The sequence below is a fragment of the Arvicola amphibius genome, chromosome 2 (genome assembly GCF_903992535.2).
Source record: "Arvicola amphibius chromosome 2, mArvAmp1.2, whole genome shotgun sequence".
Classification (NCBI taxonomy): Eukaryota; Metazoa; Chordata; class Mammalia; order Rodentia; family Cricetidae; genus Arvicola; species Arvicola amphibius.
Window position 1 is genome coordinate 9,984,419 of NC_052048.2, and position 23,327 is coordinate 10,007,745.

General features: G+C 44.0%; 1 protein-coding gene and 1 pseudogene across 1 annotated transcript in view; both read right to left on the reverse strand.

Moving 5' to 3' along the window:
* The window catches only part of Plekha5 (pleckstrin homology domain containing A5), a 69,620-nt gene that overhangs the window by 33,332 nt on the left and 12,961 nt on the right, over positions 1 to 23,327 (reverse strand). Inside the window, 9 exon segments of the mRNA XM_038318416.1 lie at positions 4,254 to 4,307; positions 5,007 to 5,126; positions 8,184 to 8,267; positions 11,725 to 11,885; positions 11,888 to 11,932; positions 11,935 to 12,041; positions 12,043 to 12,182; positions 18,487 to 18,593; positions 18,596 to 18,921. Of these exon segments, the coding sequence (XP_038174344.1) occupies positions 4,254 to 4,307; positions 5,007 to 5,126; positions 8,184 to 8,267; positions 11,725 to 11,885; positions 11,888 to 11,932; positions 11,935 to 12,041; positions 12,043 to 12,182; positions 18,487 to 18,593; positions 18,596 to 18,921 (1,144 nt within the window).
* LOC119808610 lies at positions 666 to 785 on the reverse strand (annotated as a pseudogene).

The window sequence follows — 23,327 nt, forward strand, 5'->3', positions numbered from 1 at the left end:
TGGACACAATTCCCAGGAAACTTGCCTGTGCAACCTGGAAATCTCCATGCAGATAGAAAAACTCAGCCATAGGGCAGTCTGTTCCAAAAAGCCCCTGGACAGAATGACTCACACTCTCCTTGCGATCCTATTTACTCTTTGCTTTGGGAATATTGGGCCTGTGCTACAGAGCTCACTGAGAACATCTTTTAATTGATTCTGTTTTGTGTGTGTAGGTGTTACGCATGCATGCACATCTGTGCAGCACATGCATGCAGAATCCAGAGGCATCCGATTTCCTGGAACTGGGGTTATAGACAGTTGTGAGCTGCCACACTGGGTCCTGGGAATCAAACTGGGGTTCTCTGTAAGAGCAACCAGTACTCTTAACCACTGAGCCATCTCTCCATACCTCATCAATTCATCTTTGTAGTGGTACTGGCACCTAACCCACCCAGTGCACCTATGCAAGCACAGCCTCAGGGTAGTGGTAGCCAGTCTCAGACCTAGGACACTAAAGGGTGGAGCCAATCTCCTGTCTGGTTCACCAGGATGATTACCCAGTGAAGTTGTATAACTTCCCCCCTATCTGTTCATTTGTCAAAGTTGAACAGGAAGAAGTCCAGGGTACCTACGTTTTTTATTCCCTGTTCACACTTTGCTCTCACCTTGGTATCATTTCCTGTTGTGGGTCAATCTTTATGTATACTGTAAAGACCTGTCTCTGCCTAAGACATCTTCTGATTGGTTTAAACTGATAAGAACAGATACTACACTTGATCTTAGCCAAAAGGCCGAGAAGCGATTCTGATTGGTTTAATAAAGAGTTGAATGGCCAATAGCTAGGCAGAAAAGAAGAGAAGAGATTTCTGGAGACACAAACGTGGTGTGCTTAGCTACACCCAGGTGAAGCACACACATTAAAATAAAAATCTAAAAGAAAATTTAGAAGAAAGCAGTATTAAAGGCGACTTTGACACCTCCTAAGCATTTAATACTGTTTCAGAAGATACACTGTAAAAAGTTTTAATTCCTGACGTCAGCCCCTGCTGCCTGGCGCTCGCCTGTGTTGCTGCTTCCTGTCTTCTCTGAACCACCATTCCTAATATGCTAGTTTCTGTTAGTACTGTCTTCCCTGAAAGTTGGCAGGGGCAGGAAGATTGGGGGGAAAGAAAGAGAACAATCTAAATCCTTTCTCTTCACTGCTCTTAGAACGGAAAGGGAGGTCGGAAGAACCAAATGAGACGAGCTCACTGACTCAATGGGCTATGGAAAGGAGGACATGGCGCTGGGAGGGGGATGTGTCGTGGGGATCCTGGGGAGGAGACGAGTGGACTACAACACACACGGCACGGGATTCCCACAGACTAGACAACAGCAGCACTAGAACACAGATCTCAAGTAGTTTACTACAGTGCTGTCTAACAATCCGTGATAGTGCACTTCAGAGGAAAGCAGAAAGCAAAGGAGACAGAAGCTCAGCACAGAATTGGACAGCTTTTGTTCTTTGTTTTAATTTTGTGAGACAGGGTCTAAGGGTGTACTCCAGCAGGCCTACAACTTACATATGCATCTCCCAGCAACCCCGGCACTTCAGCTCCTGAGCCCTGGGGGTAAGGGTATGGACCACCACACCCATTTCAGTAGCCACCTGTCCTCGGAGGAGACGACGAGAAGTCCTGTGCCAGCGCTCAAGCTACTGAGACCAGGAGGCAAGCTCTTCAGACTGGGCGCTCAACGTGCCTGCCTCCCCATTTTGACCTCTGAAATAGCTCAGGGGATATCTTCTGGCTCTATTTTCACAAATCATGTTAGAAATTAATAGAATTTAAATGAATTCGTTTTCCTTTGGGTGGCTGTGGCATCTACAGAAGGCCAAAGGAAGGCTGTATTGATGGCTTCTACTTAATGTGAGTGAGGACCAGCAGGAGCTGAGAGGGAGAGTAAGCCAGAACATGCTCCTCGAGGTGTGTACTTCAGAGTTTGCTCAGAGCCTCTTCCTCTGATCTGCTAATTTGTGGTTCTATAAAACTGATGAGTCAATCTATAAATCCCAGACACCCAAAACTGCCTGCAAAAATAACATACCTGGTCAGCTCAAACAAGTTACTGGCAGGAACCAGATAGACAGTTGCAAAGGTTTGAGCTGAATGAGAAACTCTACTAAACTAAAATCATCATAATCATTTTTACATATTGTATAGCTATAGTTACATCCAATGCATAATGAAGTTCAAAAATTTTCATTTCAATACATCACTAGAAACAATTTTTAAATGTATTTAAGGAGACATTTTCTTTAGGTAACCCTTTGTGAATGTATATGTGTCTAAACTAGGGGGTGAACATTGTTGTCTCTCAGGATCATTTCTTGGGACCCCACCCACCTTTTGAAGCCCGCAAGGACTCGAGGCTTGCAGGTTTGGCTAGGCCAGACTGCTCCAGGGACCGCCTGTCTCTACCACAGTAATATTGGGATTACAAGTGTGTTCCCTATGCTGGGCTCTGGGGATGGCCAACAAGCACTTTACCAACTGAGCCATCTGCCTAGCCCCACGGTGATCTGAAGGTTGTACACATTTAGATATAGATGAGTTTCTGTTCATAAAAGTTTTAAATTTTAGCTGGTATCTAAAAATAGCCACATGTTTATTATCAGAAGTAGTTAGACTTACAGGCAAAGTATCACTGAAAACATCCATTTTTCTAATTATTCTTATTATAAAATTTAAAAGTGGAACGAATGAAACTGTTCCAGAATCCGAGGAAGGGCAAATTCCTTGATAGCTCTGCTGACAGAGACCACAGATGACCACACCTCACGGTACTGCAGCGGGACACTAGCATGGCATAACCGCAGGCCTAGAGACTGTGATGGCACACAAGCCACTCTGGGAACCGGGTACAGGACTGAAAAGCATCTCAGGACCAGTGGTGGGTGTGGCAGACTCCTCTGTCAGGCAATCCCCCAAAGTTCTGTTCCTATAACTTCACAACGGAAACCACTGGGTTTACTCCCAAAGGTTCTCGGTAACCTGATTCAGGCTTACCCTACTTTTATAATACCCCACAGGTTTTCAGATAATCTATGGTTTGCTCGGTTATTTATTAGTCAGGTAAACTTTTCTGTGACAGTCAGTTGGTTATGAAGTTTTGAGCTTCCTGCTGTGCCAGGGCCGTGGGCTACCTTGTCATGTGTGCTAGTTTACAGTGCAGAGGAAGTTTAAAGACAGCTTTTTAGAGTGTGAGTTGCGCATCCTTATGATACGGCTGTCAGAATAAGCCCAGGCTCTGCATGAAGATCTGACCGTGGGTAGCAGTATGCTGATTTCTGAAGAACTCCAATAGGAAAATCACGGAAAAGTTAATGGGAAGTATGTAAATTACATGCTAACAAAGTGTGCTTCTTTAAAATGAAATGACTGAATGTGTCTGCAAAGGGCTGTCCTGGCATAAAATCTTTTTTAAAGTTGAATTTATAAAGCTCCATTTACCATTTTCTTTGAATTTGTAAACACCTGTCTTACAACATTTCCTATAGGAACTTATTTGGTAAAACACTCAAATTTATACATTTTAAGACAAATCAAAGGAAGGCTTAGCTTGATCAGCATTAAAGAATTCATTTGTTAGCAGAAATTATGTCTAATAAGATACCAAGGCCCACTGAGTGTCTAAGACACTAAAACCCAGGACAATCCTGGTTTCCCGACGCCTTTCATGAGACAGGGTCTCGGTCTGCAGCTCAGGAAATCAGGCACGAGCCGCCACGCCTTTCACTTGCAGCCACTCCCCTTGGCCACCCACCACTGAGGCAATGGGGAGAACCACAGGCCACTGTGAAATAGGCTCTGCACACTGGGCAAAGACTGAATGGTGGGAGGAGGCAGCACGGGCAACTAAAGGCGGCCTCCAGCAAACTCCATGCAGAATCCAGAACCATTCCCCCCCACCCCCCCAGCTGCCAGCGGGACACCCTTCACGGTGTTCCTTCACTGGCTGCTCCCAGCTCTGATAAACCTCACTTCGTCAGCACTGTCATGAGATACAAGGAAAGAAACAGCATATAGGCTCGTGATCTTAGGTGACTCGGTCTCTGAATCCTCCAATGACCCTCACAAATGCCTTTGGCTTTTGGTCAGTGCTCTTGACTGTCACTTGTAGAAGTCACACTATTAATCAAAGTGATTGAGATCCTTAAGTAGCCATACAAATTGTACTATAATCATTAAGTTCTACTTGGTGTGATAGTAAGAAAATTCTACAAACCCCACCTGATGATCCAAATACATGGTGTTCCTTTGAAGATGATGTGAAAGAATTTCATTCTAGCAGCCATCGGTCAAGGAAAGAGGGACAAAGAGCAAATCATCAAAAGGTCAGTTGGTAACGAGAAAACAGTGTAGTATCATAGCACACAACCTTCACAAACATGCTGTCAGGGCACAGATGACATCACCAAGTGTGTAAAATTGTAGACACTGAGTTATTAAGTAGGAAAACGCTTGCAATGGCTTTAGCAGGTAGAAGCCTTACACTCCCTCCCTCCTCACACACACAGAAGCTATTAACCCTTTGAGAGATTTCAGACTGGCCTTCAACTTCCCCATCCTCTGTACCACATCCCGAGTGCTGGGACCACATGTGGGAGTTGAGAAATATTATGTGTTCATTTCTTCCCCATAAGAAATAGGGTTTATGATGAATTTTCAGCTTACTGCTTCGTGTGAACACAGGCTTTCGGTACCTTACTGTCCTATCAGCTGTGGAAGTCAGAGTATGTACTGAACAGCGGCACTGTCTTGAGACCTCACTGAGCTCCCTCCATCCTCCTCCCAACCAGCTAAGGAGGAAGGCCTCCCCGCTATGTTTTCTTGACTGTACAGCCATGAAAATGAGCTGAATTCTCAAAGGGTCAATAGGAGACTGTCATGTCCCTGCGAGGATGGTACAGGCTCATGCTTGACACCGAGGACACAGGATGCACTGATGAGTGATGATGCCCGACACACGTCTCCATAGCTGACCTTTGGGCTGTGGGCCTCAAGTTTCAGCTGCATGAGCTGTGCTAAGGTATGCTCCCGGATACTACTCAGTTCCGCTTGCTGCCGTCTCAGCTTTATGAGCAGCAGCGTAAGCTCCTCTGGCTGAAGGAGTACAATTTAAGAATCCAAACAGTGGAAAACAGATTAATTGTTGTCTTAAGTGACAGACATTAAACCAAGATTTCTTGGCAAGTTTCCTCTTACGGTTGGCATCACAGTGCCTAGGCACTATGATGGGTCCTACATAAATGCATAGCCATCTAGAGAGACAGAAGGAATAGTGTTACTTTGCAGCAGAACAACAGGGGATGCAGGCATTTTCTCAGAACTCTCCAGAGTATTTCACAAACCCAACCATCACGCTTTGCACAGAGAACTGCTAACAACCATTAAGCTGCTCATGGAAGATGTCAGCAGGATGCGAACACCACACCTCAGACACTTCCAGCAACAGAACAAGGCTGGCCCATCCCACACCATTTCAAAGAACAAGTGAATAAAAAGAATTGCATTTCAGAGATGTAAAACTTGGGTGTTATTTCTGAACTCTAAGATTTGGTGTGCAAGGCTAGTCACCATGGGTCATGTCGCCAATAGAGCTTCTGTAGCATTCTTACGACTAAAATGTCAGTCCTACTTTTTAGGAGAAAAACAGGAAAGCAAATACTGCTGAGTGTCCCCCAGCACCCAGCCTGTATACCCCCTCTGGAAACGGGAGACTCTGGTTCTCCCGCGGTTACTATGAATCCCGAGGAGGAAGGCTTTCAACAGTGGGTGAACCCCTTCACATCTGCAGAGCACGAGGGTGGGGCTCTTCCCTTAACGTCCCGGGCAGGGTGTTGCTGAGCTTATGTTGCCCATGCTCAGCTCATTTGCTGTTGTGCCCCATTTTCTATACCATTATACCATGAAGGCCTTTTGGAGACCCACAGCACGGTTTCAGTACTGCCTTCTGACAGGCACAGCATCACTGAAGTAAACTATACCTTCCCACTGGCCCTTCAGAGGAAGGTGGGCACATATGGAAAGAAGGCAACGGGCTTTTATAGTTAACAGTTGACAGTGTTCAGGGCATGCGACTTCAAACTGCAGTAAGTGGGGGGAAAATAAAAGCCCATCTGTTTTTGCTCTGAACTCAGAAGGGCACCTTGTGACTTCATGACTCTGGGAGAGGCTTTATCTTCTGATCGTCATGTTCTGGTCTTGAGGGTAGAGTAAGTGACTGTTAAACTCTGGTAGATTGGAATATTCTAAACTTCACGATGATTTCTGGCAGAAAATCCAAACTAAACTAGTTTGTGTATGGACTAAAATTATAGCATTTCCAAAAGGACAGAAGACTATAAGGTAGCTGCACAGTCACATTTTGAGGCCAAAAAAGAGGCATTATTGGCTGGAAAAGGGTAGGGTGATGGTAAATAAACCTGATCCTGAACAGCCACTAGAGGGAGCAAAGTGGAAGAGAAAATACCAGACAGCCAGCAGCTGCTCTAAGACCACCCCTGCTTCTGCCTGATTGATCCACAATCTAGCATTTAATAGTGTTTGGGTTTTTTTTTTTTTTTTTTTTTTTTTGTTTTTGCTTTGTTTTGATTTTGTTTTGTTTTGAGACAGGATTTCTTTGTGAGATCTGCCCGCCTCTGTCTCCCAAGTGCTGGGATTAAAGGTGTGTACCACCACCACAACTTAGTTCTTGGTTTTTAATAAAATATATTCACCATCTTTAGTAAACACATGGCAATCACTTTAAATCCAGGAACTATTTCCCTATTATCTAAATGTGTAAGATGAAATATGACACTGATTTGTAAAAAAAGAGATGAGTTTGTTTTGATTACTGTAGGAAGAGAATTTTAAATAATCATCATCATCAATCCTACAAGTGTTAAAAATCACATCCTTAAGCAAACAGGACTAATCTATTGACAATAGAATAGCCCAAAAAAGCATTCCAGCAGTGTTGGTGATGTAATCTCAGTATTCCAGAGGTTGCGTCAGGGAGACTGCTAGGTCAAGACCTTGCCTAAAAATAAAACAACAAAAAGCAAGCCAAAGCAAAGGAAAAGCCACCTTTTTTTTTTTTTTTTTAAAAATTTGAGTAACTGATATGAAAGACCCTCACTGAGGTTTTTTTGTCTGATTCTCCCCTCCTGTAATCCCAGGCTGGACTCCAACTCTCAATCTTGCCTCAGCTGGGAATGCTGGGATTAAAGGCACGAACCACGACCATGTATAGTCTTTGTGTAAATACATAAGCCAATGCAGTTTTGGCTCTAAAGTGGCTGATTTATATTAAATTCCACAGAAAAGCCAAGTGAGGCAGGCAGTATGTTCACATAATCCCAACACTGAGGAGGCCAAGTAAGAACAACGACCGAGACCAGGCTGGCTGCACTATCAAGACTTGGTCTCAGAATAAAACAAAAGCACAGGGAAGACACCAGAAGGTCTGTTATGTGGCCAGACAGATGCTGCTGGACTTCTACTAATTATCACTCCAAAGTCTGCTGAGTGTGTGTGTAAGGAGTGGTTCTCAACCTTCCTAATGCTTGTGGTGAACCTAAACCATATTTTCGTTGCTACTTCGTAACTGTAATTTTGTTAGTTATGCATTATAATATAAATATCTGATATGCAACCCTAAAGGGGTCAAGACCCACAAGTTGAGAACCACTGGTATAGGGGTGGCTGGTCTTGAATCCATGTCTAGTATATCTTGTGCAAGCGTTCACCACTGAGCTACTTGGGTTTTTAAGAAACAAAACATCAAAACCAAAACAACAACAAAACTCTAACTAAGTAGTCTTGTATGTTAGGAAATCATGGCTGGCCTTAGCTCACAGCCATTCTTCTCTGTACCACTATGCCTGCCTGGCTTTTATTTTGAAGATAAAGGGAACAATAAATCAAAAACCCAGAGTTAAATAGTAAACTTTGAATTTTCTCCTTTATTTGGGCATTTAGGGGAAGGCAGCAAAAAAGATGTTGACATGGCTACATGAGTCTACATTCTTCGCTGTACAATCTGTATCACAAAGGTAGTGCTGTTTTCTTCTGCAGGTAACGTCTGAGAATTCACACTTAGAAGCCATGTCAGCTTCATGCCTTTCTGGGCAGCAAATAAAGTAGGCAAATGATAAGCAAACTTATCACACTCACCGTTCTGCCTTGGAGGCTCTGGGGACTAACAGCCGCTAAGGCTAGGCCAGCTGGCATTGACCTTCTGTCAGGTACATAGGCATGCTAGGAAACAGAGACAACATATAACTCAGTGGGGAGTGGGGAACATTCTTTTTTTGGGGGGGGGGGGCGTTCAATGTTATTCATGAATAATCTTAAATTTAAGTATAAAATACCAGTTACAATTGTCATTAGTATTTATGAGAGACATACCAAGATTCCTTACTTGACTAACATACAGATGCAAATAAAAAGAGCGATTCTATGAAAACTGGCTCAGCAGCATTCTATCTCTTGTTCTCAGGACTGTGTGTGTGTGTGTGTGTGTGTGTGTGTATGTGTGTGCTGCTGTTGTTGCTGGCCTCACACTTGATCTCCTAATCTACTAGTTTCCACTCCCCGAGTGCTATCCATACGGGCATGAACCACTATGCCTAGGCCCATAGACACATACTTTATATTTATTATTATTGTTACTGTGTATGTGTTTGCTGTCTGGGTTGTACATACGTGAGGTCAGAGGACAGCTCTGTGGCACTGGCTCTATCCTTCCACCTTTATGTGAATGCAGGCCGCTAGGCTTATACAACATCTTTACCTGTTCAACCATCTCACTGGCCCTGCTTCACACTCTTTAGAGAAAACCTAATGACAGGAGCAACACAGCTGGACAGCTTTGCAAATTTTACTGTTTGGCTGGTTTCTCATAACTGCTTTTATATCACCCTTGTCGCTATGGTTTCTGCACTATTAATGCAAATAATACCTAGAGAAATAACTGATTTTATATATTCACAATTAAGAATTTTGGCTGGGCAGTGGTAGTGCATGCCTTTTCATCATGGCACTTGGGAGGCAGAGGCAGGTGGATCTTTATGAATTCAAGGCCAGCCTGGTCTACAGAGCAAGTTACAGGTCAGCCAGGGCTACACAGAGAGACCCTGTCTTTAAAAACAAAAACAAATTAATTAGCAGATTCACTTAACCTCCTTGATTATGAGACTTCCTTCTTAAAATCTGAAAAACAAAGGAAACAGCTCAGGAGAGGGGCTCATTGCTTTGTAATTCTAGAATTTGGCAGGTGGAGGCAGGATGATAAGAAATTCAGGTCACCCTAATTATATGGCAAGTTTGAAGTCACCCTGGACTATATCACAACCAGTTCTAAAAACCAGGGCAACGAGTTTGATCCCTAGAACTTACATTTAGGAAAAACATCTCAGGTCTGGACAAGGGAGGCAGATGATCCCTGGGGCTCATGGACTAACCTACCCTACTTGACAAAGTTCCAGGTCAGTAAGAGATCCTGTCTGAAAAAGGATTGCACACATACAAAGAATCACCTTGAGACACTTTTAAATCTTTTTTTTTTTTTAAAGACAAAGTCACAATGTATAACCCAACTGACCCTCACACACGTGATCCTCCTGCCTCAGCCTCCTGGGTCTGGGACTGCAGGTGTGTACCACCACACCCAGCTTAATTTTACTGAATCAACTTTTTGTTACATATCGTTTTCTATTATCACAATGTAATAAACTGGAATACACAAAGAACATTCCTAGTGCATATCAAACTGAGAAGCTGGTCTCAGTGAAAAGCAAAGGTTCAAACTGAGCATTGTCTTTGGGAGGCAAACTAACCTTTTTTTAAATTTATTAAAGATTTATTTGTTTGTTTAATATGTATGCAGTGCTCTGCCTGCATGTATGACTTCATGCCAGAAGAGGACACCAGATCTCATTAAAGATGGTTGTGCGTCACCATGTGCTTGCTGGAAACAGAACTCAGGACCCTCTGGAGAGCAACGGAGGCATTTAACCACTGAGCCATCTCTCCAGCCCATAAATGAACATTTAGATTCCACATGGATTTACGAGGCTGGAATACAGCCTGATGACAAAGCACTTTCCCACAAAGTACCAGGACCTGTGTTTGATTCTCAGCATGCAAAACAGGACCCTTAACAGCTTCTTTGTTTTTCTTTAAGATTTAATTGTAGTGTTTGTGTGTGTGTGTCTGCAGAATTCACAGAGGACAGCAGAGGGTATCCGATTGCCTGGAGCTGGAGTTAACCAAAGAGCTTTCTCCAAGCTCTAACCATACATTCTCAGTCCTCAAACATTTTGTTTTTAAGTATATTGCTAAATACTGCTAGATACTAACACTGAATTTGAGTCTATAAGAGATCTCAATGCCAAACAGCTATTTGGTTAGAGGTGAAGTCAATACTTTTGCCCTTAATAAAGACAGAGAGAGCTTGCAGGCATGCCAGTGGGAAGGGTACAGTTGTCAAGCATACAAAAAGTCAACAAAAATGAACGTGTGGTCCGGGGAGCTGGCTCTGCCGGTAAAGTTCTGGCTGTATTTACCAGCAAGAAGAGCCAAGTTCTGATCCCTACCACCCACGTAAAAAACTACGTGTGACCCAGCATCTCTCATCTCAGTGCTGGGAGGCAGTGGCTGGCCAGCCAGTTAGCCAATGCAGGTCTAGAAAGAGACCCTGTCCCAAAGAATAAGGTGGACAGCGACAGAGGGAACATGGCCTCCACACGTGGCTATGCACACCTACATGTATACATATTCTTCCCCCAACCCCTGTGTGAGCTGGAATGTAGTCTGGGGGCAGAACACTCTGCTGGGTGTGGTGTCCTGTGGTGGTTTGAATGAAACATCCCCCATAGCCGTGGGGATTTGAATGCTTGGGCCCTGTTTAGATTGGTTTAGGAGGTCTAGTCTTTTTGGAGGAAGTATATCCCCAGGGATGGGCTTTGAGGTTTCAAAAACCACCAGCCATTCTCTGCTGTTCTCCCTTCCTGCTGCCATTTCCTCTCTGTGACGTTGATGGACTATTAAAGTGTAAACCTGAACACCTTTTCTTCAATAAGCTGCCTTGGGCATCGGGTTTATCATAGCAATAGAAGAGTAGCTAAGCCAGGTGGTAGGTAACACACACCTTTAATCTCAGAGCAGGTGGATCTTTGAGTTCAAGGCTAGCCTGGGTCTACAGAGCCAAGTTCTAGGACAGGTTCCAAAGGCCACAGAGAAACCCTGTCATGAAGCCCACACCCATAGTTCAAGTTATTAAAAAATCTGAGGCAGCAGCATCTGGAGTGTGAACCCACTTGGGCAACGCAGAGATCCTGTCTCAAAATAAAAGCATTAGAGAAACATGTAAAGCTTAGGTTCTACACATGGGATTTTGACTTCCTGCCCTGTTAACTTCCCATTCTCTTTCCTTAAACTTAATTTCAGGCCGGGCGGTGGTGGCACACGCCTTTAATCCCAGCACTCGGGAGGCAGAGGCAGGCGGATCTCTGTGATTTCGAGGCCAGCCTGGTCTACAAGAGCTAGTTCCAGGACAGGCTCCAAAAGCACAGAGAAACTCTGTTCTCGAAAACCAAACAAAACAAAACAAAACAAAGAAACAACAACAAAAACAACTTAATTTCAAACAGTGTATTAGTAGAAGAAAATACAACATCTTAAGCAAAGAGTTAACATAAAATTAGTCTTTTACCTTAGGGTGATGCGCCCGGTGCCTGCGGTCTACCGTGACATCTCCTCTCTGGATGGGTGAGGACACTTCTGACCTATATGTTCGTGGCGGGGAGAATCCTGGGTAAGCAGCTACGGACCCATGGGAAGGTGACGTGGGGATGGAGTGCATCGTCTGGTCAGGAGGCTTCCCATGGCCTTGGGGCTGCTCAGGCAGCCGTGCCGAGGGAGGTGCTCTGCTTGTGGTAAAACTGGCGCTGCTGCCACTCATACAGCTGCCACATGGTGTCATCCCTCATGGACCGCCGCTTCTCTTCTGCTCCGGGCCCAGCCTTCTCCATGGCCAGAAGGCGCCACACTGCAAATGCTCTCAGGCCTGATCTTGTTGTTTCTTGGGAGTGTTCGGTAACCTTCAGGGTAGCGGGCCACAATCTGGGCTCGGTGGCTTGGCATATTTCTTGGCAATGTTTTGATAAGGAACTTACTCTAAATTTAAAAAAAGTTGCAAACATAAAAAAGACGCAGTAACCGGGAGGCGAGCTGTTTCTGCAGTTTTAACTGATACTACTTCTGGTTGCCTGGCAAGCAAGTATGACTGCCTTTTCTTAAAGAACAGAGTTTAAGGGCAGCGTACTTGCTTGGCAGGTGCAAGAGTCCTGGGTCTGACCCTCAGTACCCAACAAAGAGAAAGAAGAGGAGGGAGGGAGGGAGGGAGGGAGGACCAATTGGTCCCAAAATGCTATACGAGGTATAAATTGCTCAAAAGCTAAAGCTTTAAATGAAATTCCATCTGGTAATGTAGATTCATAAACAGAATCCATGGCAATCATGTGTGAAGATAAGTTCCACAAAACAGATTTGGCTTGATGCAGAAGAAGTATTTACCCCACTTCAGTTGGTAATGAAGACTATTCAAGCCTTTAATGCCACAGTTTGAAGGGTAGAGGTAGGAGAATCTCTGTGAGTTCTGGTCCACACAGTGAGACCCTGACTTTAAAAACAAAACAAAAACAAACACTCCCTGTCCCTCACCCCCAAACTGTTCCCAAAATAAAACAAAACAAAATCCACTTCCCAAAATATAAATAAGTAAAATTTAAAAAGGGAATATTCAAGAACTAACTAACCTCAAGTCTTCCCCTTTGTCTGTACAACTAGTTAGATAGTAAGACCATGCCTTAAAACAACAACAAAACAACCAAACAAAAAGAACATGTAAGACTAAATTCCAAGTATTCATCTTAAGCTACCATTCTGTAGTAGATTTATATCCTAAGTTACTATAATTCAATGAAACAGGATATGGGAAAGAGTGGGTTCTGCCCACCATCTGATGGCTGTAATTTCCCACAGAGCACAATCCAGCTGTTCCCAGCACACCCACGCCTACTTTCGCTGCCTCCTCCCAGTGTTAAATGCTTGGAGATGCTGCCACATTGACAACCAGGGTGAAAACTGAGGTGCAAGCCACTCAACTACACTCTTAAGAATATTTATGTGTTTGTATTTATTTTATTTTATACGTATGAGTGTGCTATAAGTATATGCATGCAATGTGCACCATTTTTGAGACTGGTGAAGGTGAAAGACAGGAGAGGGCATGGATCCCCTGGAAACTGCAGTTACAGATGGCTGTGAGCTACCAACTGGGTCTGGGAACAGAACCAGATTCTGCAGAAGAGCAGCCAGTGCTCTTAAACTGCTGAGCCCACTTCTCCAGCCTCTACTTTACTTTCAATAATCTGAACCCTTGGCTTATAAACTGGAAGCTAAAGACCTTATTTAAAATTTTTTTAGTGTGTGTGTATGCCATGTGTGTACTGAGCCTATGGAGGCCAAAAGAATGTCAGATACCCTGGAGTTATAGGCAGTTGTAATCCCACCCATTAGGTAAGAAGGACTATCTTCTCTGTGTGGCTGTCAACAATACTGCAGTGTAGAGCACAAGGCAGAGTAGGAGCAGCTGGAGGGAAGGGCACACTTGGGGATAAAGGCAGCAGGTTCTGTGTGCGCTCAAAGGCCAGCGCAGCCTGCATGGTAAATCCCAGGCCAGCCGGCTATCACATTCATATTCCTCTCATGGTTGACATTATAGAAAGAGTTTGTGAATGAAAGCGCAGCCACTCTCCTTTCATACTCATTTATACCAGCAATTTCCAAATATTTATATTTAAATGAGAAAAAGTTATCCTTCTTTAAAAAATCTGCTAAAGGCATGCATGTTATGCCTGAAAAATATTCCAACTACTCATCTATTGTAATGAATTAACTGAAACTAAGGCATCAAGGGCTGGAGAGACGGCTCAGCAGTGAGTACTTGCTGCTCTTCTGACATCCACATCAGGAGACGAACAACCGTCTGACCTTCTGGCCTCTCGGGCACCCCCCTCAACACCCACAACCATGATGCTCCACCCACAAACGAAAATTAAAAACAAAACTGAAGATAAAGAAGGCAGAGCTTAGGAAGCACACAACCGCAGAAGCACACAACCATTGCCAGCAGCCACATGAACCTTACTGACAGTGCTTTCTTGCCTACAAGAGATTGGATCATGAAGCTGTCTGGAACTCAAAGGTCACATTCCTCACTAATACTGAAAAATTCTCTGATCCCTTCAGTTACCTCTCCTGAATAATATTTCCTTCATCATTTTAGTTCCTCTCTGCTATTTCAACTGATGTGGGATTCATTCTCCTCTGTATGCTGAGAATACCATTGGTTAATAAAGAACTGTCTTGGGCCTGCGCAGGGAATAGAGGTAGGAGGGGAAACTAAACTGAATGCTGGGAAGAAGAAAGCAGAGTCAAGAGAAGCTATGGAGCTGCCCTCCAGAGACAGACATGCCGGAACCTTGTCAGTAGGTCCGAGACTCATGGTAAAATATAAAATAATGGAAATGGGTTAAATTAAGATGTAAAAGCTATCCAATAAAAGCTAGAGCTAATGGGCCAAGCAATAATTTGTTAATACAGTTTCTATGTGGTGATGGAGGAGAGTCATCTGTCCGTATGTTACTTCGTTGGTTAATAAAGAAACTGCCTTGGCCCCTTTAATAGCCACAGAAATTAGGTAGGCGGAGTAGACAGAACAGAATTCTGGGAGAGAGAAGGCAGACGCTTCAGGCAGTAGCCATGGTCAGTCGCCATGCTTCTCCTCTCCAAGACAAATGCAGGTTAAGATCTCTCCTGGTAAGCGACCACCTCGTGGTGCTACACAGATTATTAAATATGGGTTAAAGCAAGATGTGAGAATTAGCCAATAAGAGGCTGAAACTAATGGGCCAGGCAGTATTTAAAAGAATACAGTTTCCGTGTAATTATTTCAGGTGTAAAACTAGCCGGATGGCGGGACGCAGCCCTTCCGCTCCATCTACAGTGTGGTTATTTTGGGGCTGAGCAGCCGGGAACCAATAAGTGGTCTGTTACAACATTCACAGGCTGCAAAACTCAAGAAAATGCCCCTGCCCTCAACCCCTGCATTTCGACCAATCACCAGGCAGCTCTGGGAGCTGAAAACAGTCCATGTGACCAGAACAGAGTTCAATTATTTGTGGTTCTGCCACGTGGTATGCCTGGTTCCTTCCCCAACACAGCTTTCTAACCCCCCCCCCCACTTCTCTCTGATAGCATGAAAGGCAGAAATTAGGGGAGAAAAGCTGGGAGCCCCACAGTCATATATTCTGAAGTGCTACAGCCAGAGGAAGCTGATCCCACCCAAGACCCCACTCAAGCAGTCTACCTCAGGTCGGTTCCAGCTGAGACACTAACCCTGAGGCAAGTTACCCACCCCAGGTTGCTTCAGAAATTTCCACACAGCTAAGTAAGAAATGGAAGATATACTACAGAAGCATTAACTGCAAACTTCAACACAGCATGCCAACACGGAAGGGACAGGCGTTGCCAGTTTAAAACACACCGTGAGGACCTATGCACTAACAGACAGATTACAGTTCTGCGGAAACAGTCACTGTCATGTGAGCTGCTATCTTTACGCTAAGTGTCCTCGTGTTACTGACTGCAGTGTTTCCCGTCACCTTGGTTAAGTTTAAAATGGTCTTCTGCCATCTTTGAAACTTTAGGAGACTCTTTTTTTTTTTTTAACTTTAGGGGACTCTTAGCAGAAAAAAAGTATTAACAAGCAAATTCATTTTTGTCTCACATGCTGTCCAGCATTATGAGAACTGATTTTCACAAGTACGATTTACTTCAGTTGATTTTGTTCCAAAGAAATTCAAATAGGCAACAGTGTGATTTACTTGATGTAAAAGCTTAAGAAGCCTGTACTGTGAGGCCATTCAGCAGCAGCTGCCTGGGATCCGCCCTGGGGGACAATGACCAGCTCTGCTACTAACAAAGACACTCTTGCAGCTCTGTTTAGAGGCAGCTTGTGAAAGGGAGTGGGAGCTGGAGGGAGGGGGCAGGGTACGCGTGGGGACCCACCATCCAACTAAACATTAAACCTCCCCTGCTTCCTAACCCGGGGTCTTAGCAATTAAACAAAGCCTTTCATATGGAAAAAACTCTTTCATGAATTATGATATTTCCTTTCACCAATAAAGTTTGTAAGTGTTTTTTGGGGACGAGGTGTATTTAGGAACACAGATGAGATGCAAAGTGGCCTTGAGTCATCTGAAAAGAATGCCACACCACAAGCACTCAGGGGACCCTAAAGAGAAGGAAGCAAAGAAAGCCCTTGTCAGCCTAAGAGGGGGCAAGCCATCCGCAGAAAAGCTAGAAAACCCTCCCAGGCCGGCTGACACCAAGACTTCACAGATGAAAACATTAAATTGCAGGAACCCACTATCCTCTCTACACTTTTAAATTCAAGGAAGGAGTATTTTATGAGGGAAAGATTTTTCTTTGAAGTGAGATGCAAGTTGAGAGGAAGTGACTTGGCGAAGTTCCAGTCTAAATCATTTCCTGAATGGGACCTGGAGTGCCCTCCCAACCACTCTGACCCGCAGAACTACTTCCTGTTTTCTGTCTAATCAAATTTTATTTATTGTTTTCCTACGGACAATGTATGAACTTGATTTGTCTTTATAATCTCACCCAATAATTAAATTCTATCTTTCTCATCCATGCATTAAGCAATTTGCCTTAATATGACTGTGGGCCAATATGGAAGTGAAACAATTATCTCATTGTTTCTTTAATGTGTAAGTTCCCTAGTAACTGGTTAAATTTAATGTGTAATTTCCTGGTAACTGATTAAATCTGAACATTTAGTCATAGTTTTTTGAAAAAAAATTGGCAGCAGTGTAACAAACATACATAAAACACACACATACCATGGAAATGCTAATCAAACTGAGTGTGTGCATGACTGCATGTAACTTGCAATTCTGACACTGTCTTGGAGGGCAGGGGCAGGGTGCAACCTTGAATCTTAGCAAGATTCAAGATCTTAGCTTAGAAGTAGAAGCACGGGGTATCTTATAAGATCCGGGTCTGTTTCAAAAAATGAACAAAGAAATCTGTCTTGTTCAATTTTCAAGTATAGAATTCATTGTTATGACTCAGTCATTATGTCACAGAGTAGATGTTTACAACTTACAGACTGGAAATCACTATCATCCACTACTCTCTCCTGTGAAAACCCTGAAATGAGTGCTGAGGACGGAGAAGCCTTGGAGAGCTAACAAGCCTAGTCTACACAGGCTTTAGAGCCATGCTCCTGAAGACAGCTTCTCATAGTGCAGGCCAGCCACTGTGACTGAGCAGAAACTAGAACGTACTCCCACACCTCACAGGTTTCAGTGGTAAACCAAAATACCATCTGCGTCACGCTTTCTGTTTTCTATGACTCAGAAGTCACAATAACATTACAGAGCGATCCCCATGAAAATCACTGTACACATACAGTACAAACCATATCATCAACATAAAGCATGTAAGGTAAATCACTTAAAATAAAACATATTTTCTCTAACAAGTTGTGTTTTGAGAAAAAAGTTACAGCCAGGCAGTGATGGCATATGACATTAATCCCAGCATTCTGGGAGGAAGCAGGCGGATCTCTGGGGGTTCGAGGTCAGCTTGGTCTAACAGAGCGAGTTACAGGCCAGCTAGAGACCCTACCTCAAAAAACCACCAACAACAACAGAAAGAAAGAAAGAAAGGAAGGAAGGAAGGAAGGAAGAAGGAAGAAAGCAGCATGGGGCCAGACCTCTCTCCTCTCACTTCACACAGGAACGTTCTCCAAACAATCAGGTTACAATCGAGTGACAAGATATTTCTTCCCTTCCCTTTTTTTTTTTTTGTAGTGCCGGGAATTGAACCTAAGGCACGCGAGGCACACTGATCCACAACTTTGGTCCCAGAGAGATCTCTCGGTTTTGTTTAGAGACACAGTTTCATTGCGTAGCTTTGGCTGGCCTTGAACTCTAGATCCCCCTACCTCTATTCCTAAACACTGGAATTACAGGTGTGTGCTACCACACCTGGGTCTCGGAGGTTGTAGGAGCTGCTAACGAAAAGACTAAAGATTAGGGCTGCAGACAAATTCCCATTGGCTTACCACAGTTCAGAGTTCTAGGAGGGGAGGAGAGATAGGGTGAAGATGGAAGGATAGAGGCCCCTCTTTACCTCCCTCATCTCTCCCCTCAACTTCAGCCTGTCTTTTGTCCCTGGGTCAGAAAGGACGGCTCCTGCCCAAAGCAAGGCTATCTATCCACAGAAACATGAGCCAGAAAGTACTCACATTTGACCCAGTAATGACAGGGGGAAGTCGAAAACATACTTCAAACCAGTCCTGTAACTGAAGACTACGCTAAGGTACGCACCCTCGGGGCTCCTCTTCAAGACTCCGTCCTTTCTGCACTTTAATCCACTGCTCCAGCTGCTGCATTGAGTTTGTTCTCTGAAGGACTCGATCAGCTTCTGTGGCAGGGGTCCACCCCGGACATCTGCTTTGCCATCTGAACCATTCACATTGATGGGTCTATAGTGCACGTTCTGAGGTGGGCAGGCTTGCCCACTGTCATATTCTGAGGGCAGAGAGTTCAACTTCACACTGTTAATTTTTGTTAATGGTCTCTCTTGGCCATCCTTCTGAAATCCGTATTTCTCAGCTTCTAAGGCTCTTTTTTCCTCAATTTTGCTGATTTCCTTATTTTTCTGATTGTTTTGGACCTCTGGTTTAATGAGAACTCTGTGGTTGGGGATGTTATTGGTTTCTTTAGTTGATGCACTTTCAGTTGTAATCTTGTCCACTCTGAAAGCAGAGAGAAACGGGGAGTAAATAGATGGAATAGGTGTATGTTACACCTCGGACTCTTAACCTTCATGAAAACAAGCAAAGGAACTAACAGACTCAGAGAGCGTAAGCTGACACAGAATCTCAGAGTTGTGGCATTACCATGCAGGGGTAGTACCTTGAATGCAAGAAAAAATCGTCAGGCAAAAGCTACTGAGACAAGCGCCATGTGCCTCTGCCTGCCAACATCTGGAAACAGCAAATGCTATTATTTCTCACCATTAATGGAAGTCGGTCAATTGAAATAACAAATCGCAGTTATGAAGGCCAGCTCATCATGAGACAACCTTGAGTCTGGCTGTGGAAGTTGTTGCAACAGGAAATCATAGTCTGATGCCACCAAACAGCTGAACTGTATGACTAACTCTTGTTGAATACAAAAGGACCTGTGTGTGGCTTTATTTCTGGAGAGAAGTCACTGAGTAGCCCAGGTTGATCTTCAAGTGCCATGGCTGCTGGCATCATAGGTGTCAAACCCCATACCCAGACAGCAAGGGTTAGGAGCTACCAGTCAAGTTGCTGATGCTCAGTGGGCATATTTTTCTTAAACAAACAAACAAACAAAACAAACAAACAAACAGCAGGATCTCACTGTGTAGGCCTGGCTGAGCAGAGCTCCCAGAGATCTGCCTGCTTCTGCCTGGGATTAAGGTGTGTAGCAGCTTGCCCAGCTTCAGTAAAGTATCTTTACTTCTTACTAGCTGCTTCTTTGGGCAGGGTACAGCAGCTTACACTGCCTCTTTTTCCTCTTTGGTAAACTGAGACTTTCAGCAATGCCAGAGGACGGTTATGAGAACCCAACAGCAGCTGGCAGGGGCCTTAGTGCCTCTGCTTTTCTAGCTCATTGAGCAGTTCCATGTGGGATTCATGTGCCCGAGAAGAAAATGTTTTGTGTGCCTGGGCCACCTGAGTTTACTATTCAGTTGCCACCAACTCCTTCTGATGAGAAATTGTCTTCCTGAGCCAATCATATCTAGGCTTTTATAAAACCAAGCTAACTGTGTGAACCCGCAGGAAGTTGCCAAGATCACCTCATTCAGCAATAACTCACAGAACTGGCCTGCCTCCTGCATTTCAGCACACCGCGGTGCTACTGTGAGATCCCAATGGTGGTACTGTTGTTAACTTCTGGGATGTGTGGAAAACATACATATTCACACGTATGTACCCACGTTCAACTCTTAGTGAAGAAACATAGATTGTACAGACACTCTGGCAAGGGGCTCTAGCAAGAGGTGAAGTCACACACTGCACACATACAAGTCACACATGAACCACTGCTTCCAAATCAGACCTAGCAACAGTCACAGGGCAGTCTACAAAGATAGGTTGTAGGGCTTCTTCCCTTCAAAGAGGAAACCACTAAGAAATTGACAGCAAACATTTACTGATGTCTGCAGGGAGAGGTTCTTTAACAATGAATGCTGAGTATCTTAAAAAATGTGAAACTAAGTCCAGTCAACTGCAGCTACTGTTTTAGGCTAGAATTGTAGTATTTCCCCCAAGGTTTATCACTGGAGAAAAGTAAGCCTGTATGATGCTTCCTTAAATGGAACCAAAACTGACTCAAAAAACTATAAGAACACAAACCAGGAGACATGTCCCTGACTAAGAAAGTGGTACTTAAGCCATAACAGCAAAGACATAGGAAACCTCTCTGGCATTAAGACAAAGGGTAGTACTATAGGGGTTCTTCCAAACCAAGAAACAGAGCTGCTACCTGAAGACAGGTGTGGGAATACACACCTTGGCCCCAGTGCAGTCAGGAGGACCGGAGATCAAGATCATTCTTCTCTACACTGAGTTTGAGGCCAGCTGGGCTACATGAATGAGACAGTGACTCAAAACATTAAAATTAAGGGAAGAAGAAAGAAAGGAAGAAAGAAATGCATTATGATCCAGCCATCCTGCTCCTGAAAACCCATCCAGTCAGCATGGTGAGGAGATTCCTGCATGTACATGCTTATTACAGCACAATCATCTTCACAAAGCCAAGAAATGTAATGTATACATCAATGGGGTGGGCGGAGAGAGGATTAGATAGCAGGTACAGCAGAATAGGAGGAGACATTTTTATATCTTAACAGCATTGTAAGGCAAACTATGGTTGATAATGATTTTTCACAATAACTAGTATGGATTTTTAATCCCTAGAAAAAGGAAACGATCAAAGTCTGAGATGACATCTGTGCTAATGACCCCCAGTCTGATACTGCAGTGTATACATGGGAAATGGTCCCATGTAAATTACTATACTATAGCAAATGTGTAATTACTGCATGTCCAACTGACAATAAAAATACAGGGTGGGAGGTATAGTTTAGTGACAGAGATGGTGTGCTTGCCCGGCATGAGGAGAGGCCACGGGCTGGATGCCTTGCACGCGCGCCACACACACACACCACACACACACACACACACACACACACACAACACAAAGTAAAAACACCGAGGGGCTGGAAGGAGATGGCTCAGGGTTAAGAGCACTTGTAGCTCTTGCCAAGGACTCAGGAATCAATGCCCAGCACCAACATGGAAGCTTACAACTGCCTGATTCTGGTTCCAGGGGTCTGATGCCTCTTGTGAAAAAATTATGGGTGTTTGCCTGCAAGCATAACAAACCTAACAAGCATATTGCAGTTCTACGTTATTTCGGAAGCTGGTGTCGAGGGCGCATGGCCCACTGGGCCCCATCTGTTCTGTATGTGTTTGTCTTTTCTTCATTTCCTAGTCACCCCAGTCAGGTTTTAGACCAAGCCTTGCAGGGCTCGGTAGTGGATGTTTGGGGCTGGGAATGTAGCTTAGTGGTTGAGTACTCACTTAACATACAAAGGACTTAAGTTTGGTATCCAGCTCCACAACTCTGCCCTTCCCCCACCGGGTTGTTTTATCTCTTAGGTGATATGCTCTGGTTAACTGTTTTAAGTACTGGAGTCACAAAGCAAAGAAACCCCATTACCTTACTTCAAGCAAATAAAACATCTCACTGGATTTATGAAATTAATACAAAAATAAGATACTTTCAATCTGGAATGTCTAAAACACAATGGTGCCAAACAGCTCAGAGTAGAAGAAGGTGTGTTACACTGTGGTGTGACAGTGACTGACACCTCCCGGCTGGGCTCAGAGGAGGTGCCCAGTAACTGCTGGCTAAGGGACAAATGACAGTAACAAAACTGCCTGCAAACCGTTATGGGGACACAAACTCATCATCTCATTGCCTTTTGGAAGCCAGGACAGGGCAGGAGATCCCTGAAAACTGGAGTCACAGATGTACTGTGAGCCTCCTCTGTGTGGCTACTGGGAATCAAGACTGAGCCCTCTGAAAGAATAGCTAGCGCTGCTCTTAATAAGCCATCTCTCACACCTCATGTGCTATTTTTTAATATGCGGTTTTAATTAATTTATCACTTTTTAAATGAAAGATCTCATTGCATAACCTAGGGCTGGTCTGCAACTCATGATTTTCCTGCTTCTACCTTCTCGGTGCTGGGATTACAGGGGTGCACCACCACGCTTGGTTCCAGTTCTTAGAATTATAAATTCAACAAAAGAAAATGGAAATAAGTTGAAACTACAAAAGTATAACATGCAGTACAGAAACTACTTGAAAACAAAATACTCTAATTTCTATATTCATTTCTATATTTTAAAAGTTCCTCGAAGTTTTACTTAGAGATAAATTCGCATATTTTCAATTTTCTTTCTAAGTATGATGTGAGAGAGAAACCAGATTAAAATCCATTCTGTTTCTCTTTCTCTCAATGTATGTGGGTGTGCACGCTGTACATGGGCACAGATAACTTCTCATTCTATTTTATTGTATTATTATTAGTGTTATTTCGGGGTTCTTTTGAGACAGGGTTTCTCTGTGTAGCCCTGGCTGTCCTGGAAGTCACTCTGTAGACCAGGCTGGCCTCAAACTTGAGATCTGCCCACCCCTGCCTTGAAAGTGCTGGGATTAAAGGTGTGTTCCACCACGAACTCGCTCTTTATTTATTACTTGTATGTGTGTGTGTGTGTGTGTGTGTGTGTGTGTATGTGTGTGTGTGCACGCGCACATGCACGGTGTGCATATGGAGGGCAGAGGACAATACTGTAGAGTCATTTCCTTTGCCCGTGGGTTCAAGACTGAACTCAGGACATCAGGCGTTGGAGACAAACACTTTTACCCACACAGAACACTCACTGGTCCTGGCCTGGGAAACCATCTTGCCTCTGCCACTCCAGTGCTGGGACCCAAGAACTACGACTATGGCTTTGGTACAGCACTTGCCTAGCATACACAAGGCACAGGCCCTGGGTGTGACCTTTAGCACAGCCACCACACCAGCAAACCCAGAACCTGTTCATTTCCATGCTTG